Source organism: Cheilinus undulatus, linkage group 10 (assembly GCF_018320785.1).
Source record: "Cheilinus undulatus linkage group 10, ASM1832078v1, whole genome shotgun sequence".
In the NCBI taxonomy this organism is placed as follows: Eukaryota; Metazoa; Chordata; class Actinopteri; order Labriformes; family Labridae; genus Cheilinus; species Cheilinus undulatus.
In genome coordinates, this window is record NC_054874.1 from 1,313,942 (window position 1) to 1,332,500 (window position 18,559).

At 41.7% G+C, this 18,559-nt stretch overlaps 1 protein-coding gene across 5 annotated transcripts in view; it reads left to right on the forward strand.

The window, feature by feature from the left end:
- aff2 (AF4/FMR2 family, member 2) overlaps window positions 1-18,559 on the forward strand; it is an 81,108-nt gene that overhangs the window by 16,297 nt on the left and 46,252 nt on the right. For all 5 annotated transcript variants that reach the window (XM_041798266.1, XM_041798262.1, XM_041798267.1 and 2 more), the window contains exon 2: window positions 15,966-16,086. In XM_041798266.1, the coding sequence (XP_041654200.1) occupies window positions 15,966-16,086 (121 nt within the window). The remainder of the gene's footprint in view (window positions 1-15,965; window positions 16,087-18,559) is intronic.

Genomic DNA, 18,559 nt, shown 5'->3' on the forward strand with positions numbered 1-18,559 from the left:
ATGAGAGGTAAACTGTCTGCAGGCCTGAGTGTGTATTGATCCTGCGGTGGTGTTTTGTGTGTCTGATGGACTTCTGTGTTTGAGTTTCATGAAGTCTGCCTCACAAGCAGACGATGATGGATAAAGTCAGCTGCAGTGGCATTAATCTGTGTTTACAGAGAGCAGTCTGAGGACAGTCTCTGCTCTGCTGCTCATTCTGGGACTACGAGGGTCGTTCATTCTAATTCAGGTTTTCAGTTCAGGATCCTGCCCAGAAAGGTGTGTGCATGCTAAAGGCCCATTTATACTCCCTTTACGTACGAAAATGTATACGTCATTTTCAAACGATGTTACCGGTGGGGGGGCAGCGCAGAGTCAAAAGTTTATGACAACAACAAACTCAAAAACAAACATGGCGGCTGTGGAGGAGGTATTGATAATGTACCTCTTGCATAAAAGACAAAATTGGAGGCCAAGTCGAACAACCTTTCCTCAAAAAGTTCCGCCGTTGTTATTTCTTTTTTGTGTCTCACTAGAGCTACGTATCGGCCAGTGACGGCAACACTGCCCCCGCGGTTTCTGGTGATTCTGCTCCGTTTGGTCCGTATCTGTAAGTTTTATGGAAACGTGCAGAAATATGAACGAAATAAACACAGAGCAGGGCAGAAGGCTTCATTTGTATCCGGATTCGTATTTAACGTTGAGCATAAATGGGCCTTAAAGGTGAGTTTTCTACAGGAATTTGAACAAATGCATATTTAGATGAGCTGCTCTGACTATGATTTATGTCTGGTATCCTCACTGATGCTTCTGATAACATCCTTAAAGTTCTCTTTATCGTGTCCTCCTCATCTACAGTGGCTTGCAGAAGTAGTCATACCACTGAAGTTTTCCACATTTCTTCATGTTACAACCACAAACGTGAATATGTTTTATCGGGATTTTTGCATGATAGACGAACACAAAGTGGCACATAACTGTGAAGTGGAGGGAAAATTTAACATAGCTTTCAAATTTTTTTACAAATGAAAATCTGAGAAGTGTGGTGTGCAAAAGTTTTCAGCCCCCTAGAGTCTTAACCTTGCAAAGCAGATGGCTACGCCTGTTTCCTTGTTTTTTTTTACTGGTGAATCCATCTTGCAAAGCTCCCATCTGAACTGTTTGGGTGTGGTTAGAAAGTGATGGGACCAATCAGCAACGAGGGGCCGTACTTTCAGGCGCAGCAGAGTCGTGACATAAACAAGCAGCAGCAAGAGCTGGTGCAGTTATGGAGGAAGAGATTAGCGTGGATGCTGCTAAAGCGCCAGTTTTATCAGAACTTGACGACATTTCTTCGTTAAAAGAAGAACAAAGAACAGCAGTGAGTTGTTTTCTTTTCAAAAACAACAAAAGTCGAGTACTGACATGTCTACAGTCGCCATGTTTCGCGTTGTTGGTAGCTGTGCACGCGCAGCTTGTCACGTGTTTTGATGCTCTGATTGGCCCGTAGAGATGTGACAGACAGAACGTTCACCCAATCATACTCCGAGTTTTTTTTCAAAGCCTCTGCCTTTTCTCAAACGTTTCCTTTTGAAGCTTTTCCAGGTTACCAGAGTCTGATACCCACAAATAAAATCCAGGTCAACCAATGACCTTCTGACGTCAGCCAGTGAGTCCACCTGTGTGTGATCTAGTCTCAGTTTAAATACAGCTGTTCTGTGAAGGCCTCAGAACTCAGCCATGCAAACTTTTGTTGTTTTTGATATGGGAGCACTGCAAATTCATGCAGATTTGTCCTGCATCATGACTTGCTGCTGTCTGTCTGGACATGCAACAACCAGGACGCTGGTTCAAACACCTTCAGCAGATACACCAGCTGCGTTGGAGACCCACTCTCCTCTGATTCTGAGTCAAACCATCACAGCACAAACGTCTGACAGCGGCTCAGACAGGGAGGAGAAGGAGGAGGAGGAGGTTTCAGTCAGTGAGCAGGAAGGTCTCCATCTATAAAGTCAGGAGCAGAAAAAAGGGTTTTAATTAATGCAGTTAACTCAAACCCACTGTTAGATGCTGCTGCTGTCATGGTGGCCGTTAGTGAAGCCTCCTCAGAAGTCTCTGTATTTATCTGTGATTGGGGCTGATTTCCAGCTCTTTATCTGACATTTTCACCCTGATAGATCTCAGAGTGCTGGTCTATGGATCTACTGTATAAAACATCCTCAGATTATCACTCAGGTACCTGATGGTCTACCAGAAACCACCTGCCATCCTTTCAGACCCTCTCCTGGACTTTCAGGTCCTGCTCAGACAGACGGACCATCAAAAACCACTAAACCCCTCTGAGTCACTGTTCCAGGGTTTAGATGAGGCAGATACCAGTGATGTTTTCAGTCAAACCTCTGAATCCTCTGATTTCTTCTGTAAACGTGTGTTATTCTGAGCTATTCTGAGTCTTTTTCTGTTAATAATAAAAACCTGTTGAGTCTTGAACTGTAGCCTCGTTCCTCTAAACCTGGACCGCTGCGTAGGAAAAGAACCTGTGCTAAAGACAGTTATGTAATCTGAGATTTCCCACACATTCCTGCAAACATTTCCTCCGTGTTCTTATTTTCATTCTGAGGCTGGTGGCGATCTTCTGAACAGAGCTCCAGGTTAACAGCTCCTCTTAATGCCAGCAGCCATCTTTGACATTAACTCAGAGAGAGAAGAGGAAGTCTGATGAGGAGGATGACTGCAGAGACAGCAGCGTTGTTACTGACCACTCATGGATGGATGTGTTTCAGAGCTGTAACAGAAACAGTCACATTAAATAATTAACCCACTAGTGTCAGTGAATCTGTCCTGAGCTGAGTCTCAGAGAAACCTGCAGAGATGACAGGAAGATGTTCCTGCGCCCTCAGGCAGCCGTGACACAGCCGTCCTCACCAATCCCTCTGTGTTTAGTTTTTCATTAGCCTGCATGAATGAGGACATCACATTCTGGCCTCACTACAGCGCTACTAGAATTTAGAGGTTATAGTCCAGGATGTCCATTAAAGTTTAAGTGTTTGACTGGAATTTTGAGATAATTTGCAATGAAATCTTTGGGAGTTTTAATGGAATTTTGTGGAATTTGTTGGCTGTTTTGGGGGGATTTTCTGATGGAGGAGGAATATATTTGTACATTTTATGGAATATGTTTGGAAATTTTGAGGAGTTTGCCTGGATATTTTCCAGTGTTTTCATGGATGTGTTGGGGATTTAGTCAGATATTTTGGAGAGTTTCATTAGTAGTTGGTAGAAATTTGATTTGGATTTTGTTTTTTATTATTATTTATTTTTATTTTTATTTTTTTTGGAAATTTGTGAAATTTGTTATTACATTTTTGGGGATTAGATCGAAATTGGGGGAGGCTGTCCTTTGACATTTCCAATAATAATTATTGAAATTTTAGGGAATTTGGATGTTTGGGGGAATTTTCTGTCAGTTTCCTGGGAATTTTTTGGAATATACTTGTAAATTTTATGGAATTTGTTTGGATGATTGGGGGAATTTTCCTGGATTTATTTATTTATTTATTTATTTTTTTTTTTTTGGATATACTTGTAATTTTTATGGAATTTGTTTGGATGATTGAGGGAATTTTCTGTCATTCTCCTGGATTTTTTGTTTTTTGTTTTGTTTTTGGAATATATTTGTGAATTTTATAGAATTTGTTTGGATGTTTTTGGGAGTTTGCCTGGATATTTACCAGTATTTTATTATTATTATTATTATTATCATTATTATTATTATTGGTAGTAGTGTACGTAGTAGTGGTAGTAGTCCTGCTGTTCTCTCTGCATGTTTATTATTATAATCATTATTTTTATCAGTAGTATTTGTTTTAGTATTAGTGGTGGTGGTAGTAGTGGTCATAGTAGTGGTCTCGCTGTCCTCTTCTCTGCATGTGTATTATTATTTTTATTGATATCATTATTATTATAATTAGTAGTAGTAGTAGTAGTGGTCGTAGTAGTATTGGTGGTAGTCTCCCTGTCCTCTTTTCTGCATGTGTTTTTTTTTTTATTATCGTGATTATTAATAGTAGTATTAGTATTATTATTATTATTTTTAGTAGAAGTAGTAGTAGTACTGTCTCTCTGTCCTCTGCATGTTTATTATTATTATTGAAATCATTAGTAGTAGTAGTAGTAATAGTAGTAACAGTAGTAGTAGTATTATTAGTAGTAGTAGTAGTAGTAATAGTAGTAACAGTAGTAGTAGTAGTAGTAGTAGTAGTAGTAGTAGTAGTGGTCGTTGTAGTAACAGTAGTAACAGGAGCAGTAGTATTATTATTATTAGTAGTAGTAGTATTGGTTGTAACAGTAGTAGTAGTGGTAGTAGTGGTCGTAGTAGTATTGGTAGTAGTCTCTCTGTCCTCCTCTCTGCATGTTTATTATTATTATTTAAATCATTAGGAGTAGTAGTAGTAATAGAAGTAACAGTGGTAGTAGTAGTAGTAGTAGTAGTAGTGGTCGTTGTAGTAACAGTAGTAACAGGAGCAGTAGTATTAGTAGTAGTAGTAGTAGTAGTGGTCGTAGTAGTATTGGTGGTAGTCTCCCTGTCCTCTTTTCTGCATGTGTTTTTTTTATTATCGTGATTATTAATAGTAGTATTAGTATTATTATTATTATTTTTAGTAGAAGTAGTAGTAGTACTGTCTCTCTGTCCTCCTCTCTGCATGTTTATTATTATTATTGAAATCATTAGTAGTAGTAGTAGTAATAGTAGTAACAGTAGTAGTAGTATTATCATTAGTAGTAGTAGTAGTGGTAGTAGTGGTTGTAGTAGTATTGGTAGTAGTCTCTCTGTCCTCTTCTCTGCATGTTAACGGTTGAACACCAACAGTCCTTGCCCCTCATACCAGATAATGGCGCGCTGTGGTTGGAGCCAGGACCGAATGGCTCAAGGTCTCAGCGCTGCATAGACACCGTGCAGCCGTTAACCCTCGGCGTGCCAGGGCAGCATAATTGGCTGGTCCAGCCTTTGTCTGAGACAGTGAAGGAGGTGGTGAGAAGGCATGTTTGCTCTATGAGTCTGTGTCTGTCCTTGGGGGTCTCTCTATCCATCTCTCTCTCTCTCTCTCTCTCTCTCGCTCACTCTCTGGTCTTCTTGTTACCATAGCAACTTAGAAGAAAAGGTACTGCTGTTGGAGTCCAAAAATGTTATCATCTTTTTCAGACACTCGTGCATGCTCACGCTCACACACATGCTCCTGCTCCTCTGTGGTAGATAGACTGGCAGTGAGCGGAGAGCCTGTGTGTTTATCTGTGTGGGTCCAGCACAGCCTGTGAGTGCTGGCATGCAGAAGCAGACAGACAAATGCACCCAGAGAATGAGAGATTGGTTTAAGGAGAAGGAGGACAGGCAGTGTGCTGGTGCAGAATAGATGAGGTTATCTAAGAACAGCAGGGTGTGTTTGTGCCACTGAAGGCCGATCATCAGCTGCTCATCATTTATTATCAGGCACGTTTCTGTAGGCCTGGATTTGACTACAGGTAGTCTGCTGTAGAGCTGCTCATCATTTATGATCAGGCACATTTCTGTAGGCCTGGATTTGACTACAGGTAGTCTGCTGTAGAGCAGTTAGCGGGCTGCTGTCTACATGGACTGTTTATTATTATATTACTGATCATTATTAGTTTGTAGCAGAGGTTAGCATAATGCACGGGGGCTTTAGAGGGTATTTGGAGTAAAAACATCTACCGTCAGTCAGAGATGAAGCAGCTACTGTTCTTCTTAGGGATGCATGGTACTGAATTTTTGCAAAATTCGGATACATGCAAATTAATTCTAATATTCAGAGCCGTCCATAAGGGAGAGCTTTCTGGGCCAACCTGAGGGAGCCCGGCAAAATCCCTCTTGCCATCATTTTTTCCAGATACACTCCCGACCCACTGAAAACAGCACCGCAACCCACTTTTGGGTCCGGACCCACCAGTTGAAAACCACTGGTCTAGATCGTGTTTTACTCACTCTCAGATGTTGGAGGTGTCAGGTCTCCGCTACACCTTTGAATGTCTCATTCCTGCTAACCCAGACAGCTGAGTGGACGGTCAGAACTCGTGTGTTTTTAGTTCTAACGTCCGTCCCTGTAGGAGCCAGCTTTGTCGTTAGACCAGGCTGGAGGTCTTTGAGGTGGACGTGTTGGACTGGGATTGTGTGGCGATGGTTGTAAGCGGTGAATAAAGAGTTAAAGATAGAGCGGTAATGTTCAGAGCATGAAGGTTTCATTCTCAGGAAAAACAGTGACATCTAGTGGCCCACTGAGGCTAAATCAGCCGTTTAATAGTGGAGATGGAGCCCTGAAACAACTCTCCAGTGTTTTAGTGTCAAAGTTTGCTCTAAAAGTCAAACAATGTTATTTATTAGTTAATTTAATTGATGCAATACATGTAGATATTTCTGCTTTTACCTTTATACATAGCAATGAAAAATATAACAGGTCATTACAGTAGTTAGCAGCTAGAGCTCATCATCTTCACTAAAAACATGACAGCAGGTTAAAGTTTATTTTTTTCTATTTTCTCCAGCCCTTGTACACATTGCTTTTTGGTTTTGTGTTGCATTAAATTTCAGCTGATTTTATTTCTTTAACCTTTATTTAGCCAGGTTAGTCTTTCTGAGGTCAGAGATCTAGTTCTCCAGAATGGCAGCGACACAGTTTCTTATACATAGTTTCCTCTAATTATAAATCATTGAATGTTATCACACATGTGCTAGTGGCTCCATTAAGCTAAGATATCACCGCCATAACTAAATAAACTTTAAGATGATTTAAAACTAAATACTGACAGCTTTAGAAGACTGCAGAAATAAATAAAAATGAAATATATTGTAGAAAAAAAATACAAAAAAATGTTTTTATAGTTTCTGTAGTGAGTTCATTTGTTGAAGCTGATTAAAAGACACAACAAACAAAATAAAAAAGAATTTAAAAAGTGGAGAATATGGATGTGGAGGGTCCCCATGCCTATTTTTGCTTTGGGCCCCTAAATTGCTAAGTCCACCACTCCTCTGAAGAAAACACAGTAGTTTAATGGGACACCTTTCTTTCCATTTGTTTGCAAACTGACTCTACAGTTTTACTCTGCAGAGCAGACTCTGCTCAAAGATGCTCCCTGGGTCAGCAGCAGGTTTGACTTTCAGAGAGCACACAGCTAGAAACCCCCATATGGATAGACACGTTTATGTCATTGTGTGCTAAATATGATTAAATGAGTTCAAAAGCAATTAATCCATAGCAGCATGAATCTGAATATGAGGCTGCAGCAAGCTTTAGTCTATAAAGGAGGAGGCTGGGGTGGAGGAGGTGAAGCTTTAGTCTATAAAGGAGGAGGCTGGGGTGGAGGAGGTGAAGCTTTAGTCTATAAAGGAGGAGGCTGGGGTGGAGGAGGTGAAGCTTTAGTCTATAAAGGAGGAGGCTGGGGTGGAGGAGGTGGAGCTTTATGCTATAAAGGAGGAGGCTGGGGTGGAGGAGGTGGAGCTTTATGCTATAAAGGAGGAGGCTGGGGTGGAGGAGGTGAAGCTTTAGCCTATAAAGAGGAGGCTGGGGTGGAGGAGGTGGAGCTTTAGTCTATAAAGGAGGAGGCTGGGGTGGAGGAGGTGAAGCTTTAGTCTATAAAGGAGGAGGCTGGGGTGGAGGAGGTGGAGCTTTGCCAGCAGCAGCATTAATGCAAGCAGAGATTAGTGAGAATGACATAATCTGTAAATGTGCTACTGTGTTGAGAGAAAGAGCTGTGATTGGCTGTGGAACCTGGGAGGTGGTTATTGGGATCAGCTGACCGTATGACTACAGTGTCTTGCCTGAACTAACTCTGAGCTTCATTTTCTTGATACTGATAAAACTACGATATCAGTCACGTTGAAATCCACCTTTACAAACTTCTATGAAAACTATAAAGTTTGATTTAACTGGAAATCTCTGTTTCTGTATCCACATTTAAATGTTGACAGATTAAAGTGAATTTCTCCCATGGCTGTCTTTATAATGAGCAGAATGTGACAGGCTGACACTGACGGCTTCATTATAGAAGAGATAGGAACACACACACCAGATCCCTGTAGCTAACACACACACAAACACACATGTGACATGAGAGATTATGTCTAAGACAGAGAGAAGAGCCTGATCAGGACTGAGATTACAGAAGAAAGCCTGTTAGAACAACAATGAATGAATATAGTAATACTGAATTATCTATATCGCTGGTCTGGTTAATAAAGGAATAGTCCACTTTTCTTCTCAAACACCGAGCAGTAAAGGATTTCAGACCCTGCAGCTCCTCAGCGTGGCACATCTCTGTCATAATTAGCATGTCAAATGATGGTTTAAGGAACAGACCGCAATTGTTTCCCGTGAACATCCATTTCCTCAGGTTTGTTTTATGTGTATGCAGAGTTTAGAAGTCATTTGGCTGCTTCTGCATGAAAACAGCCGTCAGGCAGACGTCGGAGGTTTTCACATCAAAGGCAGAGAGGAAAGAAATCTTTAGATGTGATGATGGAGAGCTCAGAAACGCGGCTCTGCTGGGTTTCATCAGAGTTCATTAAGAGCCCAGGGAGAGACGGGACGGTGCTGTCAGAGGGTTAAATCCAACATGTAGGTAACTGACTGTCTATAGATAATGACATCAAACCAATCAGAGAGCAGCCAGGTATCCAAACACTCCTGCAGCTTTAAAACAACAATCTGATTCAGTTTTCACTTCTATCATTTCTTATTCCTTTTAGTTCATTTTTTAGTTTGTTAAATATTTAAAAATACTGAGACATGCAGATCCCAGTAACATTCCAAATACTAAGTTCATAAAAATATAATGTAACAGGGGCTCTGGATTCACTCAGATGGCTGCTAGCAGCTCCATAGTCAGGGTTTTGGTCTCTGGTTCGAAAACCCGCATCCATCTGCAGCATTTCATCCACTTATGGTACAAATCCTGTCACTAGCCAGTCTTATATCAACACAGGCACAATTAACAACAATAATCAGAGACGTTTGTTCATGATGATAGCAGCAAAATGCAGAAATTTACCAGACACGAGGGTTGATGACCTGTTTAACACAGGTAAGAGATAGGGCTGAACAATCTGGGAAAATAATCTGATTGCGATTTTTTTCTTCAATATCATGATTGCGATTTAATATGCGTTTATTTTAGGTTTCTCATCTTATGTATTATTTAACAAACATAAGAAAAAAATTCTAATTAGGATGAATGCATGATCAAGTGATCATACACCACATTTGGACAAGGGCAGATTTTTCCTCTACAGGCGTTCTGAGGAAGCAAAAGAAATTAGCTTTTTTGTTTGAATATTTTATTTTCTTTCAAACATATGTAGTCGTCTGGCTCTAACAGCCAGATAAGTCCCTGTACCACAGCCAGCCACAAGGGGGCGACTGAGATATCTTAGCAGAATATTCCTGTTCCCGGTGTGTTGTCCATCACTGGGTTTGATATTTCTGTGCTGTGTAGTGATTTGTGGAAATGACACTCCCAAAACACCTGAAGCTGAAAGTTGACATAAAAAAGTTTTATCAGGAAAAACAGATAAATCTGTTTAATGATCTTTATATTTGTTACTAACAGCTGACAGGTTAATGTCTGAAAAATGGATGAAACATTAAGGCTGCTTTCACACTAGGGGCCCGGTCTTGGACTCTGGCACGGTTTGGATGAGATGTGAATGCAACTGCGCTCGGATACGGGACAGAGCGCCGTATCAGCTTTATGACATCATCGTAAAAACTGAACTTCTTTCCACAGCACGGCCGTTCGTTCACATTTTCCCTCAATAAAGGGCAGAAATCATCAGAATCCAGTCAATAAACGGTCTGTTGTGACTCACCTTACAGATGAACACAGGTTGGTTTCAGTGAGAGGAGGTGCAAAGGCAATAAAAGTCTCCTGTCACCTCAAAAACCGCTGTATCTGTGCAGTGCAAGCCCATTTAACCCTCTGAGCTGTGGTAGATGTGCAGATATGAAGAGTGAAGTTGCTGGCATCTTAAAAGTGGTTTTAATCATCCATGGCTGCAGGATGGACTTTTTGCCGGGTCAAAACAAAAACAATCTTCGCTCAGGTCATGACCCCAGTGGTTGCCATGGTAGCTTCTTCTTCTCTTTCCTCCTTGTTGGGATTGTAAACCAGCTATGTGCATACCGCCACCTGCTATTTCAGACTGAGTAAATACGCAAGTGGGCCCGGGCACAGATCGATGTTGAGTGTGAAAGCAAGCCAGTAGGAGAAGGGGGAGGGAGAGGAATTGCGCTGTGGCGTGGTTCGAAACAACTGGGCCTAATGTGAAAGCTCCCTTAGTCATTCCTAATGAAACTCTTTCAATCTCAGTTGGGTTTTTTTTCTGTTGTTTTAATGGCAACAGGAAGCTGTTTACCTTTAATTGTCCTGAATTTGATCATATTCTGGGGGCCAGATGGGAATATTTGGGTGGCCTCATGCAGACCCTGGGCCACCAGTTGACAATCAATGAACTACAGCATTAAATAAATTAGATGAGATCAGTGTATGATGATCAGTCAGATCTGATCCAGGATCAGTAAAATGTTGTCCAGTGACTACAGAGAAGTAACGTCTATATACGGGACAAGCATCCATGGATTTGTGGTAATCTCGCTGTAGTTTGGTGTTTCTGATACAATCGTAATATAAAATATACCTCACGCTGGTTTGGCTGAAGATCACTTCTTCCTCGTGTGAAACAAACAAAACGACAAACCCACAGGAGAAAAGGATTCTGGGAGGACTTCTGATGCTCTCTGATTCCCGGGTTTTGTTTTCAGGTTCTCCTCCACCCAGAGAACACCGGGCTGCACCGTGCCGTCTCATTTTCTTTCTCATTCCTCACTCTCAGGCTGTTTCATCAATCCATCAGTGTCACATTCAAGGGTTTGTGTGCCGAGCATGAAAACAACGCAGGAAGCAGGACTGGGTCTCATTAGAGCATCTCTAATGTCACTAACACAGAAACACAAAGAAGCCATCCTTCATATCCTCCATGAAATCAGCAGAGAGAAAGCTAAAAGCCTCATATTTTCACCCTGATGGATTTCTGGAGCTTCTTCCTCCTTTTATCCCAGAAAGGCTGCCTTTATTTCCCTGCTGTTGAATTCACTTTTAATGAACACACAATGAAAAGGCACACAAACAGAGAAAGTGCTTCATTGAACTGACACTTCAAACAAAGCTTCTGTCTGCTGCCTGACAGCTATTCCTCTCTCCTCTCTCATTATCCCCCTCACTTCTACATCATCCAGAACGCTCGCTCCCCCCCCCCCAGCAGAGCTGTAGACCTGCTCCCAGCTATCGGAGGTCCCTTCAGTGTGTATTCAGTCACCTGATTATCTCAGTTTAATCAAAAAGTCCTGAACCGATCTGACCCCGGTTCTAAAGAGGTTATTACCGTCCTAGTAAAGTCAGTCTCAGTCTTTAGACTCAGTAGACACTGGAATCAAATGTTTGTTTAGACATTTGAACTTTTATAGTTCTAGTCTATGAAAACCTCAAAACATTTTAGTCCAGTGAAGTCCCATTTTTTTAACTTCTCTTCACACCTGTTGAATCAATTTGCAAAAACTGCATTCAACAAAGCATCACCTGCAGTTCCAACCTCTCCAGTCCCGACCAGGTTGCAGTCTAGGAAACGGTCTGGATCCTGTGAGTAGACCTGAGAATGATGAGCATTGGTTTGCATCCCATAATCCTCCTGGATGAAACAGAGCCGTAAAGAAAAGGAGAGAGGTCAGGAGGAGAGACTTCTAACCAGTGTGTTTGACTGTTTCAATGATTAAAATCAACTAGAGCTCTGCATGGAATTCTGACAGATCGCCCACTCCTGCAGAGCATCCCATTCACTCTTACCTGCACCTGACAGTCCATGTTAAATATTCAGAATAACAGACAGTGGGTAGAGCAGAGATCCTCCTGGTTATGGTTAGTTATAGCAATGTCAAAGTCATATTTACACACCTTTTATCTAAAGTCTACAGAGGTGGAAATGTTTCCTGATCTCTGGAAAGTTTGGGCATCATAAAACTTCTATTAACACCATGCTGATACCATCCTCAGCATTAGATGCTAATGCAAAAAGGCTAATTTGTATGTAAAAGGTGTTTTTTTCCCAAATAACTGCATAATGTCTCAGTGTCTCTGCGTGCCAATGCATTTTGCAGTGACTGGCCAACAACACAATAATAGGAGCATTAAAGATGTGACTTTAGACTAGTTTACAAAGTTTTAGAACATGCATGTTTTTGTGGAGCTTTAAAAGGAACCCTGCATGATCAGACAAGTTCATCTTGTTGGATAGATATGTGTACCTCCCGAATGTATATTGAACTAAAAAACTCACTACACATCTGCATTTTGAGTAAATTTGAGTTTATAAACTCTCTAGGAGGCCACCATTTTTTTAGTCCACGCTGATAGTGTGACGTCACAGTTCTGCAGAGCTCCCTATGAGCACTCCTCGCCGTTCCGATGCTTGGTTTTGTCTCCCTGCTGTCAGATCTCTGTCATTCCTCCTAGTTCTACCTCAGTAAACCTCCCACAAGTGACTGGATTCAGTGTGTAGTGGAAGCGTACCGGAAGCTTTTCAAAATAAAAGCTTTACGTACATATGAAGGGAGTTTCTCCAAAAAATTGCTAAAGTGGATTTTTACTTTGAAAGGTGCAAACCGGAAGTCCTCTCGTACTGTCTTTACCTTTACCTGAACCGTGTGGGAATAGAAAGGTTCATAAAGAGGAGAAGTTCAGGGAACAACTTTATTAAACAGCATTTTAGCTTGTGGTCTTGATCTGGTTCATCAAGAAACAGATTTCAAACATATTCTACCTTAAATATTTGCTACAAGAATGTAAATATGGCACTGTATTTATCATTTTCCTGTCTAGATGGACTGTTAACTGCTCATGGTGCAAATAAGTAATAGAAGAGACCTCAAATTTTATAATTCTCCATGCGTAGGACGTGCTGCATTTCTGAGATGCAACCCTCATGGGCTGCCAGTCTGAAAAAGCAGTTACTGCATAAAAACAGCAAGGAGTGCTGTGGAACTGTGACGTCACAGCGCCAGCGCAGACCCAAACATGGCGGCATCCTGGTGAGTTTATAAATTCAAATTACTCAAAATGAAGATATCTAGTGAGTTTTTCAGTTCAATATGGATACAAGAGATACAAAAATCTGTCCACAAAGATGAACTGGTCTGATAATGCAGGGTTCCTCTTAACAAAGATTCAGACAGCCCATCCAAACATGTTAACACAGCACCAGCGACGCTAGCTAAAAACAGCCGTGATTTCTCCGTAATGATTGTGGCTCATCTCCTGTGTAATCTGGTTAAATATGAGCATGGGGCGGAGCTTTAAAGTGAGCTGACTTTGACCAAGGATGGTGGAGCGGGTCTATCAGCTAAATACGTTTCCCTGTGGGTGTGTTTCTGCAAGGTCCGGTTGTTTTCAGCTCTGTCTCTTTCTCTGACAAGCTTGTAGCAAATGAAACGCATTCAACTCGGATGTGACGCCGTTCCCAGCTCTGACATCTGACTTCTGAAGTAAATGGAACACAGCGGAATTCCCCTGAATGATGACTCGGCACATTTTGACAATTTATAGAAAATCTGTCATATATATGAATTTTCATGGCACCAGTTTAGAACCAGTACACCCATGAAGTCTTCTGAGAGGGATCAACTGGAGCGACAGTGTGGCGTGCAAATCAAGACAGACTTACATGCTGCTAATTATAGTCGTAGGATGTCTATCCATCCATCTGTCCTCTCTGACAAAGCTGAATACTTTCATCTTTTACTCATTTTATTTATTTATTTTAACTCTTTATACTGGTCAGCCTGGTTTCCAGTCATTAGAAGTTTAATCAGGTAAATCTGTCTTATCCTGCTGAAGTCTGCCAGAGTAAATTTAGATGGAAAAAAATCTATCGGACACATCTGATAAAGTTTATCTCATCAGTTTGCAGCTGCATTAGTCACACTCCTCCATGTTCACCATCATCTGTAAAGAGAAGCAGCTGTTCATGCTGAGCTACAGGTTCAGTGTTTGTAAGCAGGAGAGGAAAACTGCTCCAAAGACTCTCTGGTTAGAATGAATGAGGGGCTGATGAAGCTGTGTTTCAGACTTTAGTGAGAGTTTGTATGCACTGAATTATCAGGGGAGCTCAGAGAAGCTCTGCGGAGATTAAATCCCCAAAGCTTACTCTGCTATCAGCGTTATGACAGGACAGAGAGAGAGGGATGAGAGAGGGGAGAGAGAGAGGAGAGAGGAGAGAAAGGGACGAGAGGGACGAGAGAGAGGAGAGGGAGAGGAGAGGGAGAGAGGAAAGAGAGAGAGGGACGAGAGAGAGGGGAGAGAGAGAGGAGAGGGAGAGAGGAAAGAGAGAGGGACGAGAGAGAGGGAGACAGAAAAAAAGTAAAGTTGAAAAGTAATAAAAAATAATAATAAGTAATAAATCTGTTTTCAGTTTGATTTCTTGAAAATCTTTTCCTTTACAGTGATGTGAATTCATGATTTTAAAAACTTGAAAATTTTGAGTTTCTAATGTCAAAATTTCAGACTTTCTAGACTCTTTTTTCCCCTTGAATTTACAACTTTCAAACCATAAAGTGTTTTTTTCTTGTAAATGTACATCTTTATAATCCCCACAAAATCAATTTATTTCCTCAAAAAAGTTCCACTTTAAAAAACTTAAAAAAATAAAAATAAAATAAAATAGTTACAAGTCACATGTTAGCCAAAAAAAATCATATTCCGGTCACTTTTAACAGCTATGTGAACATAGTCTTTGTCCCCTCTGCTCTCTACTGCTCTCTGCTGCCCCCTACTGCTCTCTGCTGCCCCCTACTGCTCTCTGCTGCCCCCTACTGCTCTCTGCTGCCACCTAATGCCCTCTGCTGCCCCCTACTGCTCTCCGCTGCCCCCTACTGCCCTCTGCTGCCCCTTACTGCCCTCTGCTGCCCCCTAGTGCTCTCTGCTGCCCCTTACTGCTCTCTACTGCTCTCCGCTGTCCCTATTGCTCTCCGCTGCCCCCTACAGCTCACTGCTGCCCCTTACTGCTCTCTACTGCTCTCTGCTGCCCCCTATTGCTCTCTGCCTGACCCCTACTAGTCTCTATTGCTCTCTGCTGCCCCCTACAGCTCACTTCTGCCCCCTACTGCTCTCTGCTGCCCCCTACTGTTCTCTGCTGCTCTCTGCTGTTTTTTTACTTCTAGTTTATCGCTATTCTCCCTCTACTCCCAGCTCTACTCTCTGTGTGTCAGTATTTTTATTTTTATTTTTATTTTTTTAAAGATTTATTTTTGGCCTTTCTGCCTCCACTGGATAGGACAGTGGATAGAGTCGGAAACAGGGAAGAGAGCGCGGAGAGACATGCAGGAGATAGTGCCACAGGCCGGATTCGAACCCGGGTTGCCTGCATACATGGCGTGCGCCTTCATCACTCCACTACCGGTGTGCCCTGTGTGTCAGTATTTTTCTTTTCTTTTTTTCCGAAACCGTCTGGGACCCTAAAGTAGGTCTCTCTCATGTGAGTCTGTGAGTTTCTCTGTCGTTGCCTTTCTGACCTTTTCTCTCACTCAGACCTCGCTGTCAGGTCAAATTTAAAGGTGAACGCTACAGAAAAATGTCCTTTTTGTGGTCGTATTGACGGCTGATCAGAGTCAATCTGAGCTCTCAGTGATGGATGTGACTCCTTCAAGGGTCATCAGGCCATTCAAACACAGTTTAGCACATGTATGAATGAAACTAGTTAGTACTGATAACAACTCTACAGCAGCCTTTGTCATCAGTGTGTGAATGTGGAGTGAAAGGGTGTGAACGGGACTGGTGTGCTCTGTTTAACAGCCTGTATCTGCAGAAGATTGGATCTGGATCATCCCTCTAGTGCCAGCCGATGCATCCCCATCAGTGAGGATTCTAACGTTCTTTTCCCTTTATGTCCTCCACAGCTACCTGGAGTCTGAACGCAGCGCTCTGAAGAAGAAGGAGTGGGAGAGGAGGAACCAGGAGGTCCAGCAGGACGAGGACTTACTCTCTACTGGATTCAATCTGTTTGGGGAGCCTTATAAAGTACGTGGACCTTCATCACTGCGGGCTCTGTTCATGTTTGAGGAATTAACTGTTCACCCTCTAGGTTAACCTCTGTGACCTCTAAGGGCGCTTTATCAAATTTTTCTAAGCAAGCAAGAGGGCTCTTTCTAGGCCTTTATTCAAACATTATGGCATTATAGGGGGCGCTATATCATGGACACCATATATAGCAACTTGTTTGACTTTGTCCAACATGGAGGACACTCTATCTTATCATGGGTCTGTGTCCACAGCTGGTATTTTTTATGCTGGTATCATTTATTTACCATTCAGAACCAGAGTAGTCCTGCAGTCTCAGAGCTCAGAGAGAAACACGCCCTCACTGTCAGCTGTTTTTGTCTTACGGATTAGATTTCTCTCAGTTAAAAACTGTTCAACTTTAAGAACAGCACTGCACTCATCAGAGTCACTGCTCCCTCACTTTCCAACATGGCCGCCGCTAAGGGGGGCTAAAGAGGCCTGTGGGGTCAACTATATCAGGGGTTCTCAACCTTTTTGGCCCGTGACCCTCAAAATAATGGTGCTAGAGACCGGCGACCCCACTGTACCTGAAGGTGGCTGAACACAGCCATGCACAATCAAGAATAGTTATGTGCAGACAAGGCCGTCCATAAGGGGGGATAAAGGGGGAGGTTTCTGGGACCCAGGCAAACAGGGGGCCCATGGAGTTCAGCAAAACCATGGTCCATAGTGAAGTTAAGCTATGAAAACCATATTTTATATTTGACGTAAATGTTAAAAAAATAACTAAAATGGGTTAAAATGGCTAGAATTGGTTAATAATGAAAAAAAGTGGAAAAGGTGATGAAATTTGATTTTTATAGAATATAAATGCGATAAAATTGGCAAAAATTGGATAAAGTAGCAAAAACAGGGCCAAAAAGTGGTAAAAGGGGCTTAAAAAGTGGCTGAAATGGCTTTTAAGTACAAAAAATGTGTAGAAAGTAAGTGGACTGGGATGAAAATTGATATAAAAAAAGTAATGGAAAGGGTTTAAAGTGAACAAATATGGGTTTTAAGTGGCCAAAAAAGTACTAAAATTGACAAAATTGGTGTTACAAAGTCATTAAAAAGGATTCAAATTTGGTCAAATTGGTGTAAAGTGGCAACAGTGGAATTTTAAAATATTCTTAGTTTTGTTAAGGCATCTGGTGACCCCCTCTCAGTGTCTTGTGACCCCAAAGGGGGACCTGACCCCAAGGTTGAGAACCTCTGACCTGTATGATGGTGTAATATGAAGTCAATCTATTATATCCATATATATATATTTACCCTTATAACTACAGTTATCAAAGCAACAAATATTTATTTCTTATGCCCTAAAGCTTTCTTAAAAATGTAAATCCAGTTGGTTTAAGGTGGCAAAATGGGCATAAATAAAAGGGAAATGTTGTTAAAATTGGCAAAAATGGACAAAAGAGTGGGTGAATAGGGGTTGATAGTGGTAAACATGGGTCAGCAGTGGTGACTCTAGCTGGAGAGTGGCAGGAAAAATGGTGGTAAGGGTTTAGCAGTGGTGAAATGGGGTTATAAAATTGGTTTTAAGTGGCATAAATGAATGAAAAAGGTTCAAAATTGATAAAACATGGAAACTAGTGGCAAATATAAGCAAAAAAAAAAGTTGTTCAAAGGAGTTAGAAGTCACACAAAAAATGATTTTAGCATCTGAACCCAGTAACAGTTAGACACACTTCTCAGCTCCAAAATGAGGGAACAGTTAGCCTGGATGCTAGCACCAATGCTACTGATCTGTGCTATAGGCTAATAAATCCCAGCTGTGGAGGGACTATTCTCTGGGTCTGTTAGGGGCTCAGACATTTCTCTAGACAGGCCTGACAACCAATCAAACATCATTAAGGGGAGGGTCTTCTGTTGTTAATGTCTTTACCAGGGTAGTTTTCATCTCTGCAGCTGCTGCATGTGTCAGGACAGGATTTCTTTCCATTCTTCATGTTTTCTGTGGGATATTTCATTGTAATAAAGAAATATGAAAACACATTAATGTTAGGGATTCTACCTAGAAGCAGCAGTCATTTTTAAAATAAAGCAAACATGAAAGCTGGTGAGAAATGCTCTGAAGATGGGGTTGAACTGCCAAACTTTGTTAATAATCTCCTACGCTGCCTCTATTATTCTTTTGATCAGAGACAGGAGCACTAAAGGCCACATGAACATGAGAAAAAACAAAATTACCACCTTAAATTACAGAGATCTGATTCGCACAGGATTAATATTACCTGTCATCCTCTGTGTGCTGAGATATGGTCGGTTATTTTTCCTGGAATCTTTTACTCCTTAAATTACAGACACTCCTGTCTGTCTCTGTCTCCTCCTGTCTCTCCTGTCTCTCCCTCTCCTGTCGCTGTCTCCCCCTGTCTCTCCCTCTCCTGTCTCTCCCTCTCCTGTCTGTCTCCTCCTGTCTCTCCCTTTCCTGTCTCTGTCTCCTCCTGTC